This window comes from Scylla paramamosain, chromosome 21, assembly GCF_035594125.1.
Source record: "Scylla paramamosain isolate STU-SP2022 chromosome 21, ASM3559412v1, whole genome shotgun sequence".
In the NCBI taxonomy this organism is placed as follows: domain Eukaryota; kingdom Metazoa; phylum Arthropoda; class Malacostraca; order Decapoda; family Portunidae; genus Scylla; species Scylla paramamosain.
Genome location: NC_087171.1, coordinates 21,413,300 through 21,433,266, shown reverse-complemented (window position 1 = coordinate 21,433,266; position 19,967 = coordinate 21,413,300). Strand labels below are relative to the sequence as shown.

The window sequence follows — 19,967 nt, the reverse complement described above, 5'->3', positions numbered from 1 at the left end:
CTCTCCCTTTCTCTCCCCTGCCTCTTAACTCACCACGCCCCAAAGAGTTCTCTCTCCTGGAAGCAGCGGAGGAAAAGAGAGGCTGGGTAAAAAAAACAGCTGAAGGGGTACTGAAAGAAATGAAAAGAAAGGGGTTCACGCAAGACTTAGTTCAGTAACTCCTTCGCTCATATTTCTCTATTCTTTTCTCTTGTGTCCAGACGTTTCTCTTCTGTTACTAGTGCGTGTTGCTTCTCTTCGTTTTTATCTTTGTCTTGTTGCTTTTTTAGTCTTCTGTATTTTTTTCTTATTTTTATTTCTTTCGTCCTTCCGTGAGGTTTTTATAAAGGTTCAAGTTCGTTTGTATTTATTTATTTTTTTATTTTTTGGCTTTTTCACGATTTTATTCTTTTTTATCCTTATTTTTTGTTAACTTTTTTTTCACGACAACGAAACAAGTAAGAGTAAAGTTCAGGATTTATTTTACATTCTTTTGCGATATCATTTTCTTACCGTCTTCGTATTTTACTTTATTTATATTCAATTTCCTCTCCATCAACGAAACAAGAGAAGTAAAGAGCTCTGTTTTTACTTTCATTTTCTCCCGTTATTTATTTATTTATTTTTTTACGACATAATTTTCTTCACGTCATCACATTTCATTTCATATATTTTACTTTTTCCCTTCTGTCAACGAAACAAAAGAACTCCAGCTCAGTTTCTACTTCCTATTCTTCTTCCTTCTCTTTTTTGCACCATTTTCTTTCCGTCCAACGAATCTATTTTTCCTGCCATGTCAGTTCACTAAACAAGACATCCGAGTTCTTCCAATGTGGGTAACTAAGCTATTTCTATCACAATATTTAGGAACACTTGGTGAGATCCTGCCTGAGAAGAAAGAGCCGAGTGATTCCCAGAGAGAGAGAGAGAGAGAGAGAGAGAGAGAGAGAGAGAGAGAGAGAGAGAGAGAGAGAGAGAGAGAGGATTGAAATTTTATATCTCCGCTTTCTTTACAAGTCAATACGAGCCGAAGATGCGGCGGGTTGTCCAAGGTTAAGTTTGAGAGAGAGAGAGAGAGAGAGAGAGAGAGAGAGAGAGAGAGAGAGAGAGAGAGAGAGAGAGAGAGAGAGAGAGAGAGAGAGAGAGAGAGAGAGAGAGAGAGAGAGAGAAAGGACTATTAGTAAGCATGTTATTTCTTATTTATTAATTTATTTTTATAGATGCAAATTCTTCTAGTCTTCTTCAGTAATTCACGTCTCCTTTTTTTTCGTTTTCTCTTTTCTCTTTTCTTTTTTTTTTATTTTGTATTTGAAATGACAAAACGTAAATGTTTTCTTGTGTAGACTTAACAAGTTGTATGTTTTATTGTTTTTTTTTCCTTCATTTATTTTTTTGTCTCACTGTTGCTAATTTTTCTATTTTCTCGTGTTTCTTTTTTTTTTCATATTGTGAGTCGTTCTTCTTATCCTTGTTATTCTTCTTCATGATCATCCTTATCTCCATCACGGTTCTCTCTCTCTCTCTTTCCCTTCTCCTAACTCAAAGCACCTTAACTACATCTCTTCCTTCAAATTAAATAGCGTACCTTTTCACACACAACCTCCAAGAGAGTGCCAACAGGTCCGTGGGCGTGAGGTCTTTCTTTGTGTTCCTCTGTGTGCCGCGTCGACCCTCTTGGCACGGCGCCATATCGTGTGGCGGCGGGTCACTGCCAAACCTCCCCCGGTAGCCTTGGCCCAATTCTTACTTTTGTAGCTTCCATCCTCCATTGTCCCAGTTCGCAAGGCAAGACAGGCAGCGCTCGACTAGACGTGCAAGGACTGTATTCTGTATTCGCCACACCTCCACTGCTTTCCAAAGGCTCTACGTAACTGAAGATATACTGGATTTTAAAGGTGCTTTTTGTGATTCTATTGACAGATTAGCAAGGTTTTTACTATGTTAACAGGGGAAATACTCGTGAGAACCCGGCTGATCATCTCTGTGGCTTTTAGAAATAGTCGTGGTGAGAGAGCAAAGGGTCTCTCTCTCTCTCTCTCTCTCTCTCTCTCTCTCTCTCTCTCTCTCTCTCTCTCTCTCTCTCTCTCTCTCTCTCTCTCTCTCTCTCTCTCTCTCTCTCTCTCTCTCTCTCTCTCTCTCTTTTTCCACCTTCATCTACTACTAGAGGGAGAGAGAGAGAGAGAGAGAGAGAGAGAGAGAGAGAGAGAGAGAGAGAGAGAGAGAGAGAGAGAGAGAGAGTTGTTTTGACGTGAGAAAGAGAAAGAGAATGAGGAGAGAATTTGTTTCCTTGTCACTTTAGGTGCAAGATTTTCATCACCATAATATTATTCTCTATTGTCTCTCCTCCTCCTCCTCCTCCTCCTCCTCCTCCTCCTCCTCCTCCTCCTCCTCCTCCTCCTCCTCCTCCTCCTCCTCCTGACGTCAGTAAGGGCCATTAAATTATCATTACAGCTCAGGGCCAAGAAATCTTCTCCTCCTCCTCCTCCTCCTCCTCCTCCTCCTCCTCCTCCTCCTCCTCCTCCTCCTCCTCCTCCTCCTCCTCCCTATTTCTCCTCATCATCTTCGTCATCGTCATTATCAATCATCATTAAAATCTTTCGTCTTTCTTTTTCTTTTTTCTCTTTCTTTCTCTCTCTCTCTCTTTTTTCTTCTTTTGTTGTTATCTTGTTAATAATTAACTTCCTGCCCATCTCTCTCTCTCTCTCTCTCTCTCTCTCTCTCTCTCTCTCTCTCTCTCTCTCTCTCTCTCTCTCTCTCTCTCTCTCTCTCTCTCTCTCTCTCTCTCTCTCTCTCTCTCTCTCTCTCTCTCTCTCTCTCTCTCTCTCTCTCTCTCTTTTTACTTTTTTTTGGTTCCGTTTCTCCTCCATTTTCTCCTCCTGTTTACTTTCCTATCCTTTCCTTCCCTTTCAAGACTTAACCCTTTGACTGCCACTTGGTTCACCTTTCCCTAATTAGCAATCACTCTGAGGCATCTTTACGTGATCTACAGCCACGCCCAACCTTTGAACTGGGAAGGAATTGCAAAATGTATTCTTTCACATCGTTAGCTTTCTTGTACATGCTTGTAAAAACTTCACGTGGTATTTCTGTTGGTGCTAATTGTTTCGTGTTGCAGTGAAAGGGTTATTGCCAGAATTTTTTTTATTTATCTTTTTTTTTTTTTTTCCTGTTTCCCTGTCGTGTCCGCGGGAAGACAATAATATATTCATTAAGTTATTATTATTATTTTGTGTGTGTGTGTGTGTGTGTCTGTGTCTTTATTCAATTTTGCATTCGATTTAATTAACATTCTAATCTCCATAATTTCCCTCTTTTTTTATTTTCTTCTCATTCTTTTCTTTTGTTTTTTTTTACGTTTGACGTTTAAGTTTTTTTTTAATCTGTCGTTTCTTTTCTTGTTATTACGAGAGAGAGAGAGAGAGAGAGAGAGAGAGAGAGAGAGAGAGAGAGAGAGAGAGAGAGAGAGAGAGAGAGAGAGAGAGAGAGAGAGAGAGAGAGAGAGAGAGAGAGAGAGAGAGAGAAAAAATAAGAAAAAAGGGACGAGAGGAACAGGCTGTAGATTCAAGATAGGAAGGAAAAAAAGAGAAAAAAAGTTTCTTCTTTATAGAGTTGAAGAAGGGAGAGCAAATTGGTGGTCGAGAAAGGAAACCTCCTCCTCCTCCTCCTCCTCCTCCTCCTCCTCCTCCTCCTCCTCCTCCTCTCATTCATTTCCTTCATCTTGCGTCCTTCCTTCATTTGCATTACTTCCAAGGCTTCCCTTAGAACATGCAGGTCAAATCTGGTCATTGAATTTCATTAGGGGCCAAATAGAGAGGTTACAAGGAAGGGACGGGGGAAGGGAAGGCGGGAAGGAGGGAGGCAGAGGGAGAGGAATGAAGGAGGAGGAAGAAAGGTTTGATTCAGAAAGGATGGTAATTTTCTCTCTCTCTCTCTCTCTCTCTCTCTCTCTCTCTCTCTCTCTCTCTCTCTCTCTCTCTCTCTCTCTCTCTCTCTCTCTCTCTCTCTCTCTCTCTCTGACTGTCTGTATGTGTGTACTCCTTTGTGTATCCTTCATAAAATACCCTCAACCACCACCACCACCACCACCACCACCACCACCGTGCCGTCCCTTCCCTCGCCTCGTCTTTCGCTAATCGCTCCACACAGACACTTTATGACAAACTGCCCATGATTCACTTAAGCAACTTAATTAATTGCTTTTGTGTTGCCTAGCGCCATCAACCTCTTTCTCTCTCCCTCTCTCCTCTCGTGCACACTCCTCCTCCCTTTCTTCTTCTTCTTCTTCTTCCTTCTCCTCTTTCTCTTCCTCCTCCTTTTCTTGTTCTTCCTGTGTCATTTTTTTCTCTTCATTTTTCTCCTCTTTCTTCTTCTTGTCCTTCTGTATTCGTTGCTGTTGCTGTTGTTGTTGTTGTTGTTGTTGTTACTGTTGTTGTCGTTGTTGTTGTTGTTGTTGTTGTTGTTGTTGTTGTTGTTGTTGTTGTTCTCTTATCTTCATGTTTTCCTTCGTAATCACTTTTTATTTGCTGACTCTCTCTCTCTCTCTCTCTCTCTCTCTCTCTCTCTCTCTCTCTCTCTCTCTCTCTCTCTCTCTCTCTCTCTCTCTCTCTCTCTCTCTCTCTCTCTCTCTCTCTCTCTCAAAAGATTCGCAGTAGAAAAGATGCAGAGAGAGAGAGAGAGAGAGAGAGAGAGAGAGAGAGAGAGAGAGAGAGAGAGAGAGAGAGAGAGAGAGAGAGAGAGAGAGAGAGAGAGAGGTCAAATTCGCGAAGGTAAAGAGCCTTAGGAGAGTTCTGGGTTACTAAGTGAAGGAGATGGCGATGGTGGTGGTTAAGAGAGAGAGAGAGAGAGAGAGAGAGAGAGAGAGAGAGAGAGAGTGGAAGGGAAGTGGGTAAATTTTGTTTCTTCACGATTTCAAGAAGGAGGAGGAGGAGGGAAAAGAGGAGGAGGAAGAAGAAGAAGAAGAAGAAAAAGAAGAAAAAGAAGAAGAAGAGGAGGAGGAGACAGTGAAGAAAATGATGAAATGTAAAAAGAAATCAATAAAAAAAAACTGAAGAACGTCAAATTTCACGAAAAAAAAAATCGGTAATAATATTTTTTTTTATTTTCATTAGTCGAGAAATACAATGACTACTTTGAAGCCTTAAGAGAGAGAGAGAGAGAGAGAGAGAGAGAGAGAGAGAGAGAGAGAGAGAGAGAGAGAGAGAGAGAGAGAGAGAGAGAGAGAGAGAGAGAGAGAGAGAAAGGGAGAGGAAGGTGAGGTGACATTTAGGAGGAAGGGAGAATCTTGGGAGAGTGGAGGGAGGTACACCATGTCTACATTTCTCCAATAACTAGTTTGCAGGCGTCCTCACAATCTTGATGGTTGGTTGGGAGGCCATCTTTAACTCTCTCTCTCTCTCTCTCTCTCTCTCTCTCTCTCTCTCTCTCTCTCTCTCTCTCTCTCTCTCTCTCTCTCTCTGCATGGAGTTAAGAAACAATTTGCACGCTAAGAGTCAATTTCAGGCTTCAAATATCCACATTTAATCTTCCCTTCCCTTCCCTTCCCTTCCTTTTTTCTCTCCTCCTTCCCTTCTTCCTTCTTCTCCTAACACTTTTATTCCTCTTCCTTTTTCTGTTCCTTCTTTCATCCCTTCCTACCTTCTTACATTCCTTTCTCCTTCCTTCCTTTCTTTTTCACTTTAATTTTTTTTCATTCCTCTCTTCCTTATCTCTTTTCCGCTTTTCTCTCTGGTCCCTTCCTTTCTTTTCCTTCCTTCCTTCTTTTCTTAACCCTTCCATTCCTCACTTCTTCATTTCTTTTCCTCCTCCTCTCTTTGTCCCCTTTCCTCTTCCCACCCTCTCTCTTTCCTTCCCTCTCCTCCTCTTCTCCGCTTCCTTCCTTCCTTCCTGCCATAATGATAGCTTGGCATTTACGTGTTATAAGTAGCCCTTTAAATAAATAAGAAAAAATCTATGCTGCAGGAGGAGCAGGAGGAGGAGGAGGAGGAGGAGGTAAAGATGAGAGTTGTAGAGAAGGAGAGGGGGAGGGAAGGTTGAGTGTGTAGAAAGATAAGCGTGAACAAGGTTATGGTACAGGAAGCTTACTCTCTCCTCTCAAGTTTGTGTTAGTCAGAGTGTGTCCATCGATAAAGATAAATAGAAACGAAGGTGGTAATTTATGATATAAGAGGCACGCTGGCCAAGGGGAAGAAAATGAGGTACCAGTCGCACAAGATTGGTCAAGAGGATCACTCGAAATTGCAGGATGAGGAGTTTAAGTCACAGGAACGAGTAATTACAGAAGCAGGCAGGGAGTTCCAGAGTTTACCAGAAAAAAAGGGATGAATGAATGAGAATACTGGTGAACTCTTGCATTAGAGAAGCGGACAAAATAGTTACTTATATATTTTACTCCTCTTAATCCCAAATATTATACTACTTACTTGTTTATTTTGACTTTTCTTCCTAATTCCCCTCCAGCTAGCGAGGGAGGTATGGGGGGAGGTGATTCTTGTTGACACATCGTAATGAAAACTGTTCGCCTGTCCCTCCGTGATGTGCTGTGTGGGAAAGCATGCGAGTTACGAGGCGGGAAAAGGGAAGAGCTGGGCCAAAATATTATCCAGGAATGTTTAAGAATATAATTATGTAGGTTGCTTTGTTCTTATTCTTCCTCCTCTTCTTCTTTTTCCTTCTCTTCTACACGTGGGAGTCCATGTATAAAACTTGTAGAGGAAAAGAGAGGGGAGAGTGAGGAGAGGACAGGAGAGGAGGGAGAAAGACAGGAGGAGGAAGAGGAGGAGGGATGAAAGAGGAGAAGGGAGAGCAGAAAAGAGAAGAAAAATGGAGGAAGAAGAGAAAAATGAGAAAGGAGGGTTGGGGAGGATAAAGAGAGGAGAGGAGGAGGAGGAAGAGAAAAGAGGAGAGGAAAGAAAAGAATTGCATCTTACTTAGCTTTGCAGATCAAGAGGAGAAGGAGGATTGAGGAGGAGGAAGAGGAGGAGATGAAAAGAAAATTAGAAAGAGTGGGAAGGAGGAAGAAAGGGAGGTATGAATGGAGCAAAAGGAGGAATTTCTTTTGGTGAATAAGGGAAAGGGAAAGGAAGAGAGAGAAAGAGAGAGAGAGATAAAAAAAAGTGATACCATTCCTCAGGCTGAGTCCAAGTATTCGTTTAATTAAAACTTTTGTTAAACCTTTTCCCTTTTTTTTTTTAATCACAAGGGCGAGAGTTTTGCAAAAATGGATCTTTTAAGCATTGGTGGTGGTGGTGGTGGTGGTGGTGGTGGTGGTGGTGGTGGTGGTGTTGTTGTGTCATTTTTCACATACATTACCTCACTTTGTCACCACAAGTATGTGTATGTGTGTGTGTGTGTGTGTGTGTGTGTGTGTGTGTGTGTGTGTTGCTTATTTGGCAGGACAGAACCGTACATTGAGTGCAATATGAGTACGATAATGTCCTCTATGGTACGATCCTTGAATAAACTGTAATATCCTCCCCTCATGTTCCCATTTACAACCTTAAATATTATAGTTACTTATATTCTCCTCCACCAGATACGTATTGCATTATGAGTACGACAATGCGCTGTTTTGGTACGATGCTTCAATTTAATATACTTTTCTCGTTTATAACTAATGTTGGTTAATTTTAATGATTATATTTAGCTCTTTTTATTTCTGTTTATTTTTATGAAGCGTTCCAAAATTACTGGTTGAGAGAGAGAGAGAGAGAGAGAGAGAGAGAGAGAGAGAGAGAGAGAGAGAGAGAGAGAGATACAGGCAGGGAAGGTGCGTGGAATAGCGGTGGTGGTGGAGGTGGAGGCGATGGAATTGACATGCGGCTGAATGGCGAGGAATGAATGACTCGTGGTTGTGGCCGCGCGCACGTAATTAAGCCCTAGTGAATGGCCGCCCTGGTCGTGAGGTCAAGGTTGTTATTGCGACTATTACGCCCACAACCCTATAGAATGTTCCGTATCCCCTATCAATCCCTTACATGGACCCTGAACCCCTGCAAGCCACTCCCTAAACCCTCCCTATACTTTATCTTAAGAAATAGTGAATTAAGGTTGTGAAAATAAAAGAATCTTAAGGAATTGTAGTCTAGGAAAGCAAATACGTAACAGAGACCTCCCAAATTTAAGGTAGAGTGAGCTGAGAATGTAAAGAATCGAAAATGTGAACGAAAAATGCTCTAAAAAATCAAATACGTAGGACAGAGAAGATGTAGAAAAGATATGAAAGAAGACGGTTTAGGAAAATAGATATGTAACAAAGCGAAGGTGTGGCGAAGAGAAGACCTAGGAAAACTTAAGATATGATGAAATGACGGTTTTGAAAAGGTGAAAATTTGCAGGAAAGACAGTTTAAGAAAGCAAAGATCTGGAGACGCGAAGACCAGGCGAAGTTTGAGGTATGGTAAAATGAAGGTCTGCGATCGGGGAAGGTAAACTGAGGTAGCCAGGATATCACCGCCTGCTCTGCCTTCCTGGGTTAAAGTCTCCATTGTTTGCTTCAGTGAGATCAAAGGACAAAGCAGCGGAAATTAGTGGTAGAGAGAGAGAGAGAGAGAGAGAGAGAGAGAGAGAGAGAGAGAGAGAGAGAGAGAGAGAGAGAGAGAGAGATAGAGAGACAGCATTGTAGCGTGAGTTCCGCCGCCATCACGGTGTGTGTATTGAGTCTGTTGATCGATTAAGTGCGTAAGAAAATAGAAGTTGATGCAAAAAGCCAATTTTTGTATCAGCCTTAAAAAGTACATGTTTTGATACAGTCTCTCTCTCTCTCTCTCTCTCTCTCTCTCTCTCTCTCTCTCTCTCTCTCTCTCTCTCTCTCTCTCTCTCTCTCACACACCTCTTAAGTCACAGAGCATTGGTTTAAGAAAACAACAACAACAACAACAACAACAACAACAACAACAACAACAACAACAACAACAGCAATAGCAACAACAGCCTATTAAGACCTACAGATATTCTTGTGCTGCCTCTTGTTCATCGTCTGTGTTCCCTTGTGCTCGGCCTCCGTCAATTGTCTCAGGAGTGATGGCGCTGAAGCAAAGGTGTCATTTTCATTTTCCTAATGGCGGGGGGAAAGAAAGGTAGTGTCCTCCTCCTCTTCTTCCTCCTCCTCCTCCTTCCCTTTCACGTGTTTCTCTGTGAGTCGCCGCCCCCACCACCACCACCACCACCACCAGCAAGAGCTTTTCTTCTTTTTTTTTCTTTCTCCTTCTTCTTCTTCTTCTTCTTCTTCTTCTTTCTTCTTTCCTGCGTCATTTTCTATATTCTATTTACTCTTTCTCTGCAACACATTTTAGCCAAAGTCTTCCTATTTTTCTCAAGGTCTTCCTCCTCCTCCTCTTCCTCCTCCTCCTCCTCCTCCTCCTCCTCCTCCTCCTCCTCCCTCATGTAAACTAACCTGTCTGTCTTGCATCCTTCCCTCCTCTCCTCTCTTCCCCTTCCCTCTCCTTCCATCATTCCTCTCTCTCTCTCTCTCTCTCTCTCTCTCTCTCTCTCTCTCTCTCTCTCTCTCTCTCTCTCTCTCTCTCTCTCTCTCTCTCTCTCTCTCTTTTATAGCACTTTTTATCATCTAAGAGAGAGAGAGAGAGAGAGAGAGAGAGAGAGAGAGAGAGAGAGAGAGAGAGAGAGAGAGAGAGAGAGAGAGATTCATTCTTTACCCTCGTCTCGTATAGATTAATATTATACATGTCAGAGAACGAAATGTTTTTATGGCGGAGGTTGTGGCGGTATAAACAGTAGTAGTAGTAGTAGTAGTAGTAGTAGTAGTAGTAGTAGGAATAGTAGTAGTAGTAGTAGTAGGAATAGTAGTAGTAGTGGTAAATTATACAAACAGATACATGGTTAGATAGATAGATGGATTGATAGACAGATAGATAAATGGTGATAGATAGATAGATAGATAGATAGATAGATAGAATAAATGACTAGATAGTTTTTCTCTTTTACAGTAAATAATAAGTTAGTCTTCCTAATAGTAACGATGGATGTATAGTATTTACCCCTAAACACACACACACACATACACACACACACACACACACACACACATACACACACGTACACTAAAACATGAGAGGGCGAGAGATTTCAAGATCGTGTGCGCCTTTAAGGTCTTTGTACTCACACAGTAGCGGGGGCCTTTGCGGGGTCTTGGCGGGGCGACCTGGCTTGCCTTGCCTTGCCTTGCCTTACCTTGGCTTGGCTTGGCTTGGCTTGGCTTGACTTGGCTTGGCCTGACGTGGCGATGAAAGTTTTTTTTTTCTTTTTAGCCCTTCTCTGTCTCTCTCTCTGTCTCTCTCTTTATTTTCTCTCTTTATTTTCTATCTTTATCCTTTATCTTTACTATTCTTATACACAGCCTTTATTATCTCTATTATCAGTGCCCTTTTTATTATTTTGTCCTTATTATTTGCTATGTTTATGTTTGCTCTCTCTCTCTCTCTCTCTCTCTCTCTCTCTCTCTCTCTCTCTCTCTCTCTCTCTCTCTCTCTCTCTCTCTCTCTCTCTCTCTCTCTCTCTCTCTCTCTCTCTCTCTCTCCTAATCTCGTCTTTCTCCTTGTTTCTTTTCTACCTTTACTTTTTTCGTGGCCTGACTGGTGACGGAGAGAGAGAGAGAGAGAGAGAGAGAGAGAGAGAGAGAGAGAGAGAGAGAGAGAGAGAGAGAGAGAGAGAGAGAGAGAGAGAGTTCTGAGGTGTTAATTTCCTTATCGCAGACTTTTCACCACTTCTTCCTTCCTTCCTCACTTGTGGCTGGAAATAAGGAATCACTCTTAAATCATTAGTTTCTGAATGGTAGGATAGCAAGTTTAGTATTTCTGTGAACCGTATTCTCAATCATTTTGTCGTCTTGACTACTCTTAGATGGCGTTAGTGTGGCATATTTAGTGTTTCTGTGGACTGCATTATCATTCTTCTTGTCGTCTCATGTATCTTGACTACTGTCAGATGGCGTAGCTGGCAGTGACGCTCTTACATAAAAAACAGTACTTTTCTACATCGTTAATTAACATTATCGAGAACCAGACCAATCTTAGTTGTGGCCTTTGAAAACAGTCCTTATGAGGCACTGAAGACACGCCTTGTGAGACCCCAAGGCGTTTAGCAGTAGTAGACAGTGTGTGGATCCTGTAATGTGTTTCCCTGAAGCTGTTTCGTCTGATTGATTATGCAGCCTGTACTGCGCCTTGGGGAACTGTTGTGGCGGAACGATGCGCTTCACCTGCACTCACTTTGTCTTCCTTATTGTTGGTGGGGGAAGGGGGGAGGGTAGGGGAGAGAGGCCTGTATTCTGAAACACTTTGCTCTCACCCTCTCTGTCTCTCTCTCTCTCTCTCTCTCTCTCTCTCTCTCTCGACGCGACTATTTTCCAAGGCCACGGAGATGAATAGCCGTGTTCCCAAAACTGTTTCTCCAGTTCATAGTGTAGAAATCTTGTTAATCTGTCACTGAAACTCTAAAAACACTTAAAAATCAATGTAATTTTAACTAGAGCCTTTGAAAAGTAATGGAGGTGCGGCTTATAAGAGTTTGAGAATGCGTGGGTAGAAGGATGGGAATGTACATGTGAGTTTGCCTTTTGACCTCATTACGAAGCATCAGTCTTGAGAACAACAGCATTTTGGTTCACGTCAGGACAATGCGAAATACAGCGTAGGAGAAAGGCAGCGTGTAAGTGAGTGTAATACCTTTTGACCTCATTAGAAAGCATCAGTCTTGAGAACCACGACATTTTGGAACGTCTAGCAAATAAAAAAACCTCTTACGTGAAAAAAAAAGTTCTAATACTCTTACGCTCTAATGAAATTCTTAGGAAACCTCACGTACACATGCACAAAGGAACACAAAGGATAAAAACAAACACCAGTGAATATGTTGACCCTTGTGGGAATAGGAAAATACTTAGACGCAAAGGAGCGAGAAGGCAAACCAGACAGGAATGATTACCGTTGCCATGGAAAACAAAAAAGAAAGGGAGAAAATTTGACTGATATGAAATGAGTAGAATATGATAGTAAAGTCCGTAAATCTCAAACGTTCTGGTGGCACTTGTCAATTCATAACAGTTTGTGATGGAAGTTAATTAGTGCCGAGTCATTAGTGAGCTTTAAAAGATTAGACAAATTCATAGATCGAGATGATAAGTGGAAATAGGTGCATTTCATACAGGGACTACCACGTGTAGGGCTGATACTTTCTTGCAGCTTCCCTTACTTTACATTCTTAAATTACTGCGGTTTTCAAAAGTGTTTCAATGACTTCACGGATAGATTAGCATTAATTCAGCACCATCAATGGGGAACAACACAAATGAAAACGCCACTATTCTTCTGTGTGGCCTTTGAAAACGGCCGTTATGAGAGAACAAAGAGTTTCCAAATACGGGAGCTGTTCTCGAGAAACTGGCAGGCTGGGGGCAGTGAGGCAGTGAGGCATGGCAGGAGGCGCGCCGCTCAGTGCATGGATGCGTAAGGCTTGACTAAAAACTGCAGTCACAAATAATCAAGAATGTTGAATGCGGAGAGAATAGAGAATGTCACAGCCCGGTACAACAGAGTCTCCTAATGAAGCTTACAGGGAAAATGAAATGGCCTGATGACTTAGCGCAGCTTTCCTTATGTGCTTGTGTTCTAATTATGCGTAATATTATGCTAGGAATGATCAGAAGGGAAGAGGGAACAGGATTCAAGTTTTCTAGGTTTACGGGGGCTGTGTATACAAATTTCATCATCATTATCATCATCATACCTGTTGTTTTTTTCTTATTATTGGCAACGCAGAGGTAAAGAGATGATTCAGTCCACACCCTTTACTTAGCCAACAAGCTGGAATCTTTAGTGAAACATGAGGCTGGGGAGGGGGAAAACAAAAACAAAAGAACCTTGATATGATGAAACGCAGGCGAGGTAGGGAGGGAGGGAGGGAGGGAAGGAAAAAGGGAAGGAGATGAAAGAAGAGGTAATGTGTAATAGTATGGAGAGAGAGAGAGAGAGAGAGAGAGAGAGAGAGAGAGAGAGAGAGAGAGAGAGAGAGAGAGAGAGAGAGAGAGAGAGAGAGAGAGAGAGAGAGAAAGTCTATGTGGTGCCAGTAAATTTTGTTCTCTCAACACACACACACACACACACACACACACACACACACACACACACACACACACACACACACACACACACACACACACACACATGCACGCACACACAGATTATAATGAATATTCTTGGAAACATTCAAGCTAACTGTGAAGAGAGAGAGAGAGAGAGAGAGAGAGAGAGAGAGAGAGAGAGAGAGAGAGAGAGAGAGAGAGTGTTTCATCATGGCTCTTAAAGGGGTAAGGGGAGTGGAACAAGAGGATAGACAGGAGGTGAGGCTGAATGGAGAACAAGAAGCAAGGGAGCAAACAAAGCAAAGGTCATGGGTGTTTGTGATGGGAGGAATGGCCAGCGTTCTATAGAAAATCTTTATGTATAACCTCGTCTTACTTGTTGCTCTAGAAATGTGTTGTTTTGATGGTTGTACGTGTGAGTGACGCTTTAAAAAGGGGTAATTATATAAAGTACTCTGTGATGGGGGATGAGTGACCAGGTTTTCATAGACAATCTTGATAACCTTGTCTTACGTATTTGCTGATACAGGAATGTACGTAAGTGTTTTGATGTTTATAGTTGTAAATGATGCTTAATCTTGAAACTGTCGCATATGTGTGTGAATATCAGTGTTTTCTTTGGATAAATGTTCGGAAGGCAATTTCAGGCTCCAAATTAATGCAGAAAAAGGAAAATATTTTATACCTAAAACGATATTTTTCTCCAAACAGAATCGATTACATGTATCTGTGAATAGCGGCATTGCTTTCTTTGACTGACTGAATGACTAAATGACACTCAACATTGCATTCAACCTTAGACTTTTCCAAATGGCACGAAAATAAAATAGCATGGACTCAAATAATCTAATCTCCTCCGTCACTCTGCCATCAGTCTTCTCTTCACTATAATCCCACCTGACAACACAGCGTCCTCTTAGGCTTGACGTGAAGGCAGGGCAGTAAAAGGATTAAAGTTGAACAGTGAAAAAGATCTCTCATTTCCTCTCACCAACAAGGATTGCATGGCGTGGCAACTCTCTCTCTCTCTCTCTCTCTCTCTCTCTCTCTCTCTCTCTCTCTCTCTCTCTCTCTCTCTCTCTCTCTCTCTCTCTCTCTCTCTCTCTCTCTCTCTCTCTCTCTCTCTCTCTCTCTCTCTCTCTCTCTCTCTCATTCCAGGCTGTATAAAGTAATGTATCTGTGAATCTATTCTTCCCCTCCCCGCCTCCAATATTTCTTTTCTATTTCTATCTGTCTGCTGCCACGGACTTTTTTCCCCTTCCCTCTAATTAGTAATGTTTGTTTTAGTTCATTTTTTTGTAATCTACCTGACTGATTGACTGACTGATGTGACTGGTCTGTAAACTACGTAGCTTTGACTTGCTGATTGAGGCGAGTGTTGTGTGATTAACTAACTTAATTTACATTGCTGATTGACAGAGTGAATGAATGAATGAATGTATGAATAATTGGTTGACTGACTGACTGCGAGGATAAATGACTGACTGACTCTTCGACTAAAGGTTAACTGACTGACTGACTAGTTGACTAACTGATTGGTTGACTAATTGACTGACAGACTGCCTGGTTGGTTAACTAATTGGTTGACTGACTGACTGATTAACTTACTGTCACATTGATTGATTGACATACAAACAGTCTGACTGACTGGCTAACTGACTGGCTGACTGATTGACATACAGACTGACTGACTGACTGACTAGTAATGTACGTGTGTGTACTCACCTGTAATTTTTTTGTTTGCTTTTACAGTCAACAATAATTTGAACAACTTTTTTTTTTTGGTAGTGAGAGAGATGAGTTTGATTGCAGACAAATTGTTATACCATGGCTGTCTGTCTGACTAACTCACTAATTACGTCCATGACACTTATCCTTCAGTTTTAAATGATCCTTTTAACCTTTAATTTTGGGACTGCCATCTCAGTGGGCTTCCTTTTCACTCTTGTTCTCTCATCTCTCATCTCTCTCTCTCTCGTGTGGCCTTCCCTTAGATACAAACACAGGGCCTTCCACACTTCACCTGCAGCTCGTGACTCACCGCCCTCTCTCTTTCTCTCCCCTACAGGACAGTTCTGCTGGCATGCCCGTCACTCTCAAGGTGGACCCCCAAGGCTTCTACCTCTATTGGAAGAACAGCAGCAACGCAGACGTAAGTACTGGAGAATGTATCAATGTATAATGAAGAAAGGAGATATATGAGGGTCTGTGTTGAAGAGTAGAGAGCAGAGTATGATTGTGAGAAAAAAAATGGGATGTGTGAGGAACCGTGTGAAGTTTGTACATGTAGGTGTTTGTGTGTGTGTGTGTGTGTGTGTGTGTGTGTGTGTGTGTGTGTGTATGTGTGTTTTATTGATTTTTTTTTTCGTTTTGTTTTTTTACGAGTTAATGTTTCTTTTTTTTGCAGTGTTACTTTTGTTATTCTTATTGTTGTTGTTATTGTTGTTGTTGCTGTTGTTCTTGTTCTCTTCTTGCTCTTTTCTTGTTCTTGTTCTTTTCTTCTCTTTTTCGTTCTTCTTCTATCTCCTCCTCCTCCTCTTCCTCCTCCTCTTCCACTTAAGATCTAAATCGAGAATTCAGTTTAAAGGATTTATTCTCTCTCTCTCTCTCTCTCTCTCTCTCTCTCTCTCTCTCTCTCTCTCTCTCTCTCTCTCTCTCTCTCTCTCTCTCTCTCTCTCTCTCTCTCTCAATCCATGACATGTTTCTGGTATGTATCATTAATATATGATGAGAGAGAGAGAGAGAGAGAGAGAGAGAGAGAGAGAGAGAGAGAGAGAGAGAGAGAGAGAGAGAGAGAGAGAGATTGTCATAGTAACTTTAGGTCTCAAAATACATTTTACCTTTATCCTCTCTCTCTCTCTCTCTCTCTCTCTCTCTCTCTCTCTCTCTCTCTCTCTCTCTCTCTCTCTCTCTCTCTCTCTCTCTCTCTCGCCATGTCTAGTTTATCACCAATTGCCAACAGGTCTTCCTCCTCCTCCTCCTCCTCCTCCTCCTCCTCCTCCTCCTCCTCCTCCTCCTCCTCCTCCTCCTCCTCCTTCATCTCTCTTCTCTGTGTAATTTGAGGCGAATTAAAGATTTGGTAAGAGAAAGAGGAGATAAGAGGGAAGGACTCTCTGATGGGTAAAGGAGGAGATGAGTAGAGGAGTGACGGGTGGAGGAGGAGGAGGAGGAGGAGGAGGAGGAGGAGGAGGAGGAGGAGGAAGAGTCATATCAAGTCTTTTCGTTCTCAGCTTGACAAGAAGTTCATGATGAGGAAAAGTTAATTTTTCTCTTCCTCCTCTTCCTCCTCCTTCTCCTCCTCCTCCTCCTCCTCCTCCTCCCCCTCCTTTTCTTTCTCTTCCTTCTCCTCCTCTTCCTGTACTATTATGTATCTCTGACTAATAGAGTAGAAAAGTTACCCAAACAGCCTAGTAAGGACTTCAGGGTATGCTGCTGTTTGGACTTCCTTTGTATTCCTTTGTATTTCTCCTCCTTATTTTCCTTCTCCTCCTCAGTAAACCTTTTTTTTTTTATGTATAAATGTTGTTATTGTCCAGTACTTTTCTTGCATAAAAAATACCCTCTTTTAATTCATAACGTTTAATTATCACCAACACACTCCCACGTTACTCCCACACGCACTCTTGAACACTGCAGCCAGCCTTGCTCTCGTCCACATCAACACTACAAGTACCCGTGTATGAAGCGATGAAGAGAAGCAGTAGAGAGGAACATGTTGCAAGTAATATCATGGAAAAGGTGGAAGGAGGAAGAACTAAGAACATGAGGGACAAAGTATCAGATGAAAGAGTGTCTGGAGAGTCTCATTTGAAACAGTCACCACGAACAGGGGATTAAACTAGGAAGAAGAAGAAGAAGGGGAAGTACTTGAGTGTGCCGGTAGAGTTCCTTCACTTGTCAGCGGTTGGCGTGCGAGGCTGACAAGTCCGCCACACCTCGCCGCGGGAAGGTACAAGGCAGTGGGAATGCTGAACACACACACTTGCATCTCCGTGACAGTGTGGGGAGTGCGCTGTTTCCAATGGCTTACAATTGCGAGTCTTGGAGTGTCAGATGTAGATATTAAGGTGCAGCTGTAAGGGGTATATTCTGAAACACTTATTTTAAAACCCTTTAGTTGAAGCTATGTGAGTTTTTAAGGGTGTTTTTTTTTTTAAGATTTCAGTGACAGTTTGACAAGATTTCTACATAAATAACAAGATAAACAGTATTGGGAACCCGGCTAATCATCTCTGTGGTTCTTGAAAATAGTCTTCGTTAGAGAGCAAAGCGTTTCTGAATTCTGGCCTATATTACGTACAACACATAACACACTACTTCGATTCGATATAATTTTTCTCGCATCTATGTATATAAAGGCATAAAAACACGAGGGTTGGTGTAAGAAGCCATCAGGACTACACGTGGCAGTCCCTGTATGAAACTTATCTACGTATCCGTTTTCAGTATTCGTTCTCATGCATAAATTCGAACGTAAGAAAATAAGGTTCGTTTGTATGTATGTGTGTATGTGTATGTATCTATCTATATCCCATTATTTTTCCTATTTCTTGGTGATTGGAATAGGGATACGTTACACAACACTGTAGCTTTTATCTTAATGCTCTTTCCCTTTCTCTCTCTTTCTCTCTTTCTCTTTCCTCTCCCAACACTTAATAATTTGCGTGCCACGACTTCTCTCTCTCTCTCTCTCTCTCTCTCTCTCTCTCTCTCTCTCTCTCTCTCTCTCTCTCTCTCTCTCTCTCTCTCTCTCTCTCTCTCTCTCTCTCTCTCTCTCCCGTATACGAGTCTTTTGTGGCGTTTTATTTGTGTTAGTCTTTCCAAGTTTTGTTTCTTTGCATTTTCTCTCCCACTTAATTCTTGCAAACTTTTTTCCTCGACTCCATTTGACGCTGTGTAAGTCAAGCTAACTTTTCCGTAACTTCCTCTTTTTCGTTTTATTATTAACTTTTTTTTTTTTAAAGATTCTATGTCTCTTTTTGCACATAGGAAGTGTCTTATTTTGTTTACATGTGTTTTTTTTTCTTATCTTCCTAGTTTTGTATCTCGTTTTCACTCTTCTCTCAGTCTTTCACACGTTATTTCTTTCTTTTTTTCCCCCTTCATTTGTCCTCTTTCTTGCTTCAAACCTTGATTAATTTCTTTGCTTCATTCCTCCCCTCTTTCACTCTTTTTTTTCTTTTTACTTTTCTCTGCCTCTCTTTCTTCTCTCAGTCTCTCACACCCGTTGATTTTCCTTAATTTTCCTTCTTTATTTGTCTTCCTTCTTTCTTCATTCCTTTATTGACTCATTCGTCTCATTCCTTTTCTTACTTTTTTGCACTTTTTTTTCTTAGCACCTTTTTTTCTCAGTCTCATTTTCATTCTTCTTCCTTTCTTTTCGCCTTTTTCTCACTTCAGCTACTCCCTCCTTCTTTCTTACTTAGTTACTTCCCTCTCCTTTATTTCCACTTTTCTCCTAATCACAAACGCATTTGTTTATCTTGTTAGTATTATTTCTCTCTGATTTTTGCTCCCTTCTCGCTTCATTCATAACTTTCTTGACTTGATCTGTACATAACTTGCATTCTTCATCATAAACTTTCCCTATCTAGTCTTTGTTTTTCTTGCGCCACCGACCTCTGTAAGTTATCCTGAATCATCATTCTTTATTTAATCTTATTTCTGCAACTTGCTTTTTCTTAACTGTAAACGTCCCCAAATGACCAGCATCCTTCCCTATACCATCTTTATTTCATCCTAAATTGCTGTTCTTCCTCTTTAATTTCTTCCCTTCTTTATTTTTAGCCCCTCTAAATTTAACCTCTCTTAATTGCTAACTTCTCTAAATATTGTACATTCTTCCCTACACCACCTCCGTATCACCGTGAGTCATTCTTTTCTCCATTGTTAACCTTCCCTAACTGAGCTGCATTATTCCCTAAACCATCCTCATATTTTGCAGTAAACTTTGCTCCACTTTTCCTTAAGTCACCCTTGTAACTCGCTTTAAAAACCATCTTTTACGTGGTTTAACTTTCCCTTACCTTGATTGATTGCTGCCAACCTCATCCCAGTCTCGTTCCTCTCAGTTTTCAGCTTTTTTTTTTATTTTACTTTCCCTCCCATCCCATTACTTATATTCAATCTCCTGTACCATCAACAATGGCGGGTTCTTTGCTAGCTTCAGTTTTCTTTGGTATTTCTCTATACTTATACTGTAGGTATCGTTTATCCTGTGTTTGTTACTATGTATTTGAACAATAATAGTGGATTCTTGGCTGTCTTCTCCTTGTTGCTGTCTTATACTGTGAATTTAGCTATTTATTGCACTATCTTCCTTGTCTATATTCATTCTTACGTATCTCTACTCTTGCTACAACTACTGCTTAACTCAGTCACTTCCCTCGTTATCTTAAGTTATAGAGTATTACGGCAACTTAGTAGACTTCCGTACCTGTTTTTTTCTTTTTTCTTTTTTTTGCACCTTTGCGTAACCTCCACATTAAAATTTTCTCTCTATCCAATTTTTTTTATTCTTAAGTGTATCTATTCTTCACTGCCACTCTCGTACCACTCGTCAGCTGTGCAATATTACCGCACAAATTAACAGATTTCCACGTTCTTCTTCTTTTTTGCACCTTTGCCTGACTTCTAGATTAAAATAAACACTCTCTCTTAAGTATATTTATTCTTGCTACTAGTACGTGCTTCACTGTCACTCCTACCACTTGTCAGCTATGCAATATTACCGCGCAAATTAACAGACTCTTCTCCTTTAACAGTTCTTCTCGTTTCTGCACCTTTGCCAAATCTCCACGTTAAAAATAAAAAGCACCCTCACTCACTGCCTTGTCCACAAATCTTCTCTTACCATCCTTCACAAACACATACATATGCATCGCCATCTTACCTC

The 19,967-nt window shown here is 41.3% G+C and overlaps 1 protein-coding gene across 3 annotated transcripts in view; it reads left to right on the top strand.

Annotated features, from left to right (window-relative positions):
* The window catches only part of LOC135111240 (1-phosphatidylinositol 4,5-bisphosphate phosphodiesterase classes I and II-like), a 158,557-nt gene that overhangs the window by 31,923 nt on the left and 106,667 nt on the right, over positions 1 to 19,967 (top strand). For all 3 annotated transcript variants that reach the window (XM_064024396.1, XM_064024397.1, XM_064024398.1), the window contains exon 2: positions 15,141 to 15,224. In XM_064024396.1, the coding sequence (XP_063880466.1) occupies positions 15,156 to 15,224 (69 nt within the window). In that variant the 5' untranslated portion in view covers positions 15,141 to 15,155. The remainder of the gene's footprint in view (positions 1 to 15,140; positions 15,225 to 19,967) is intronic.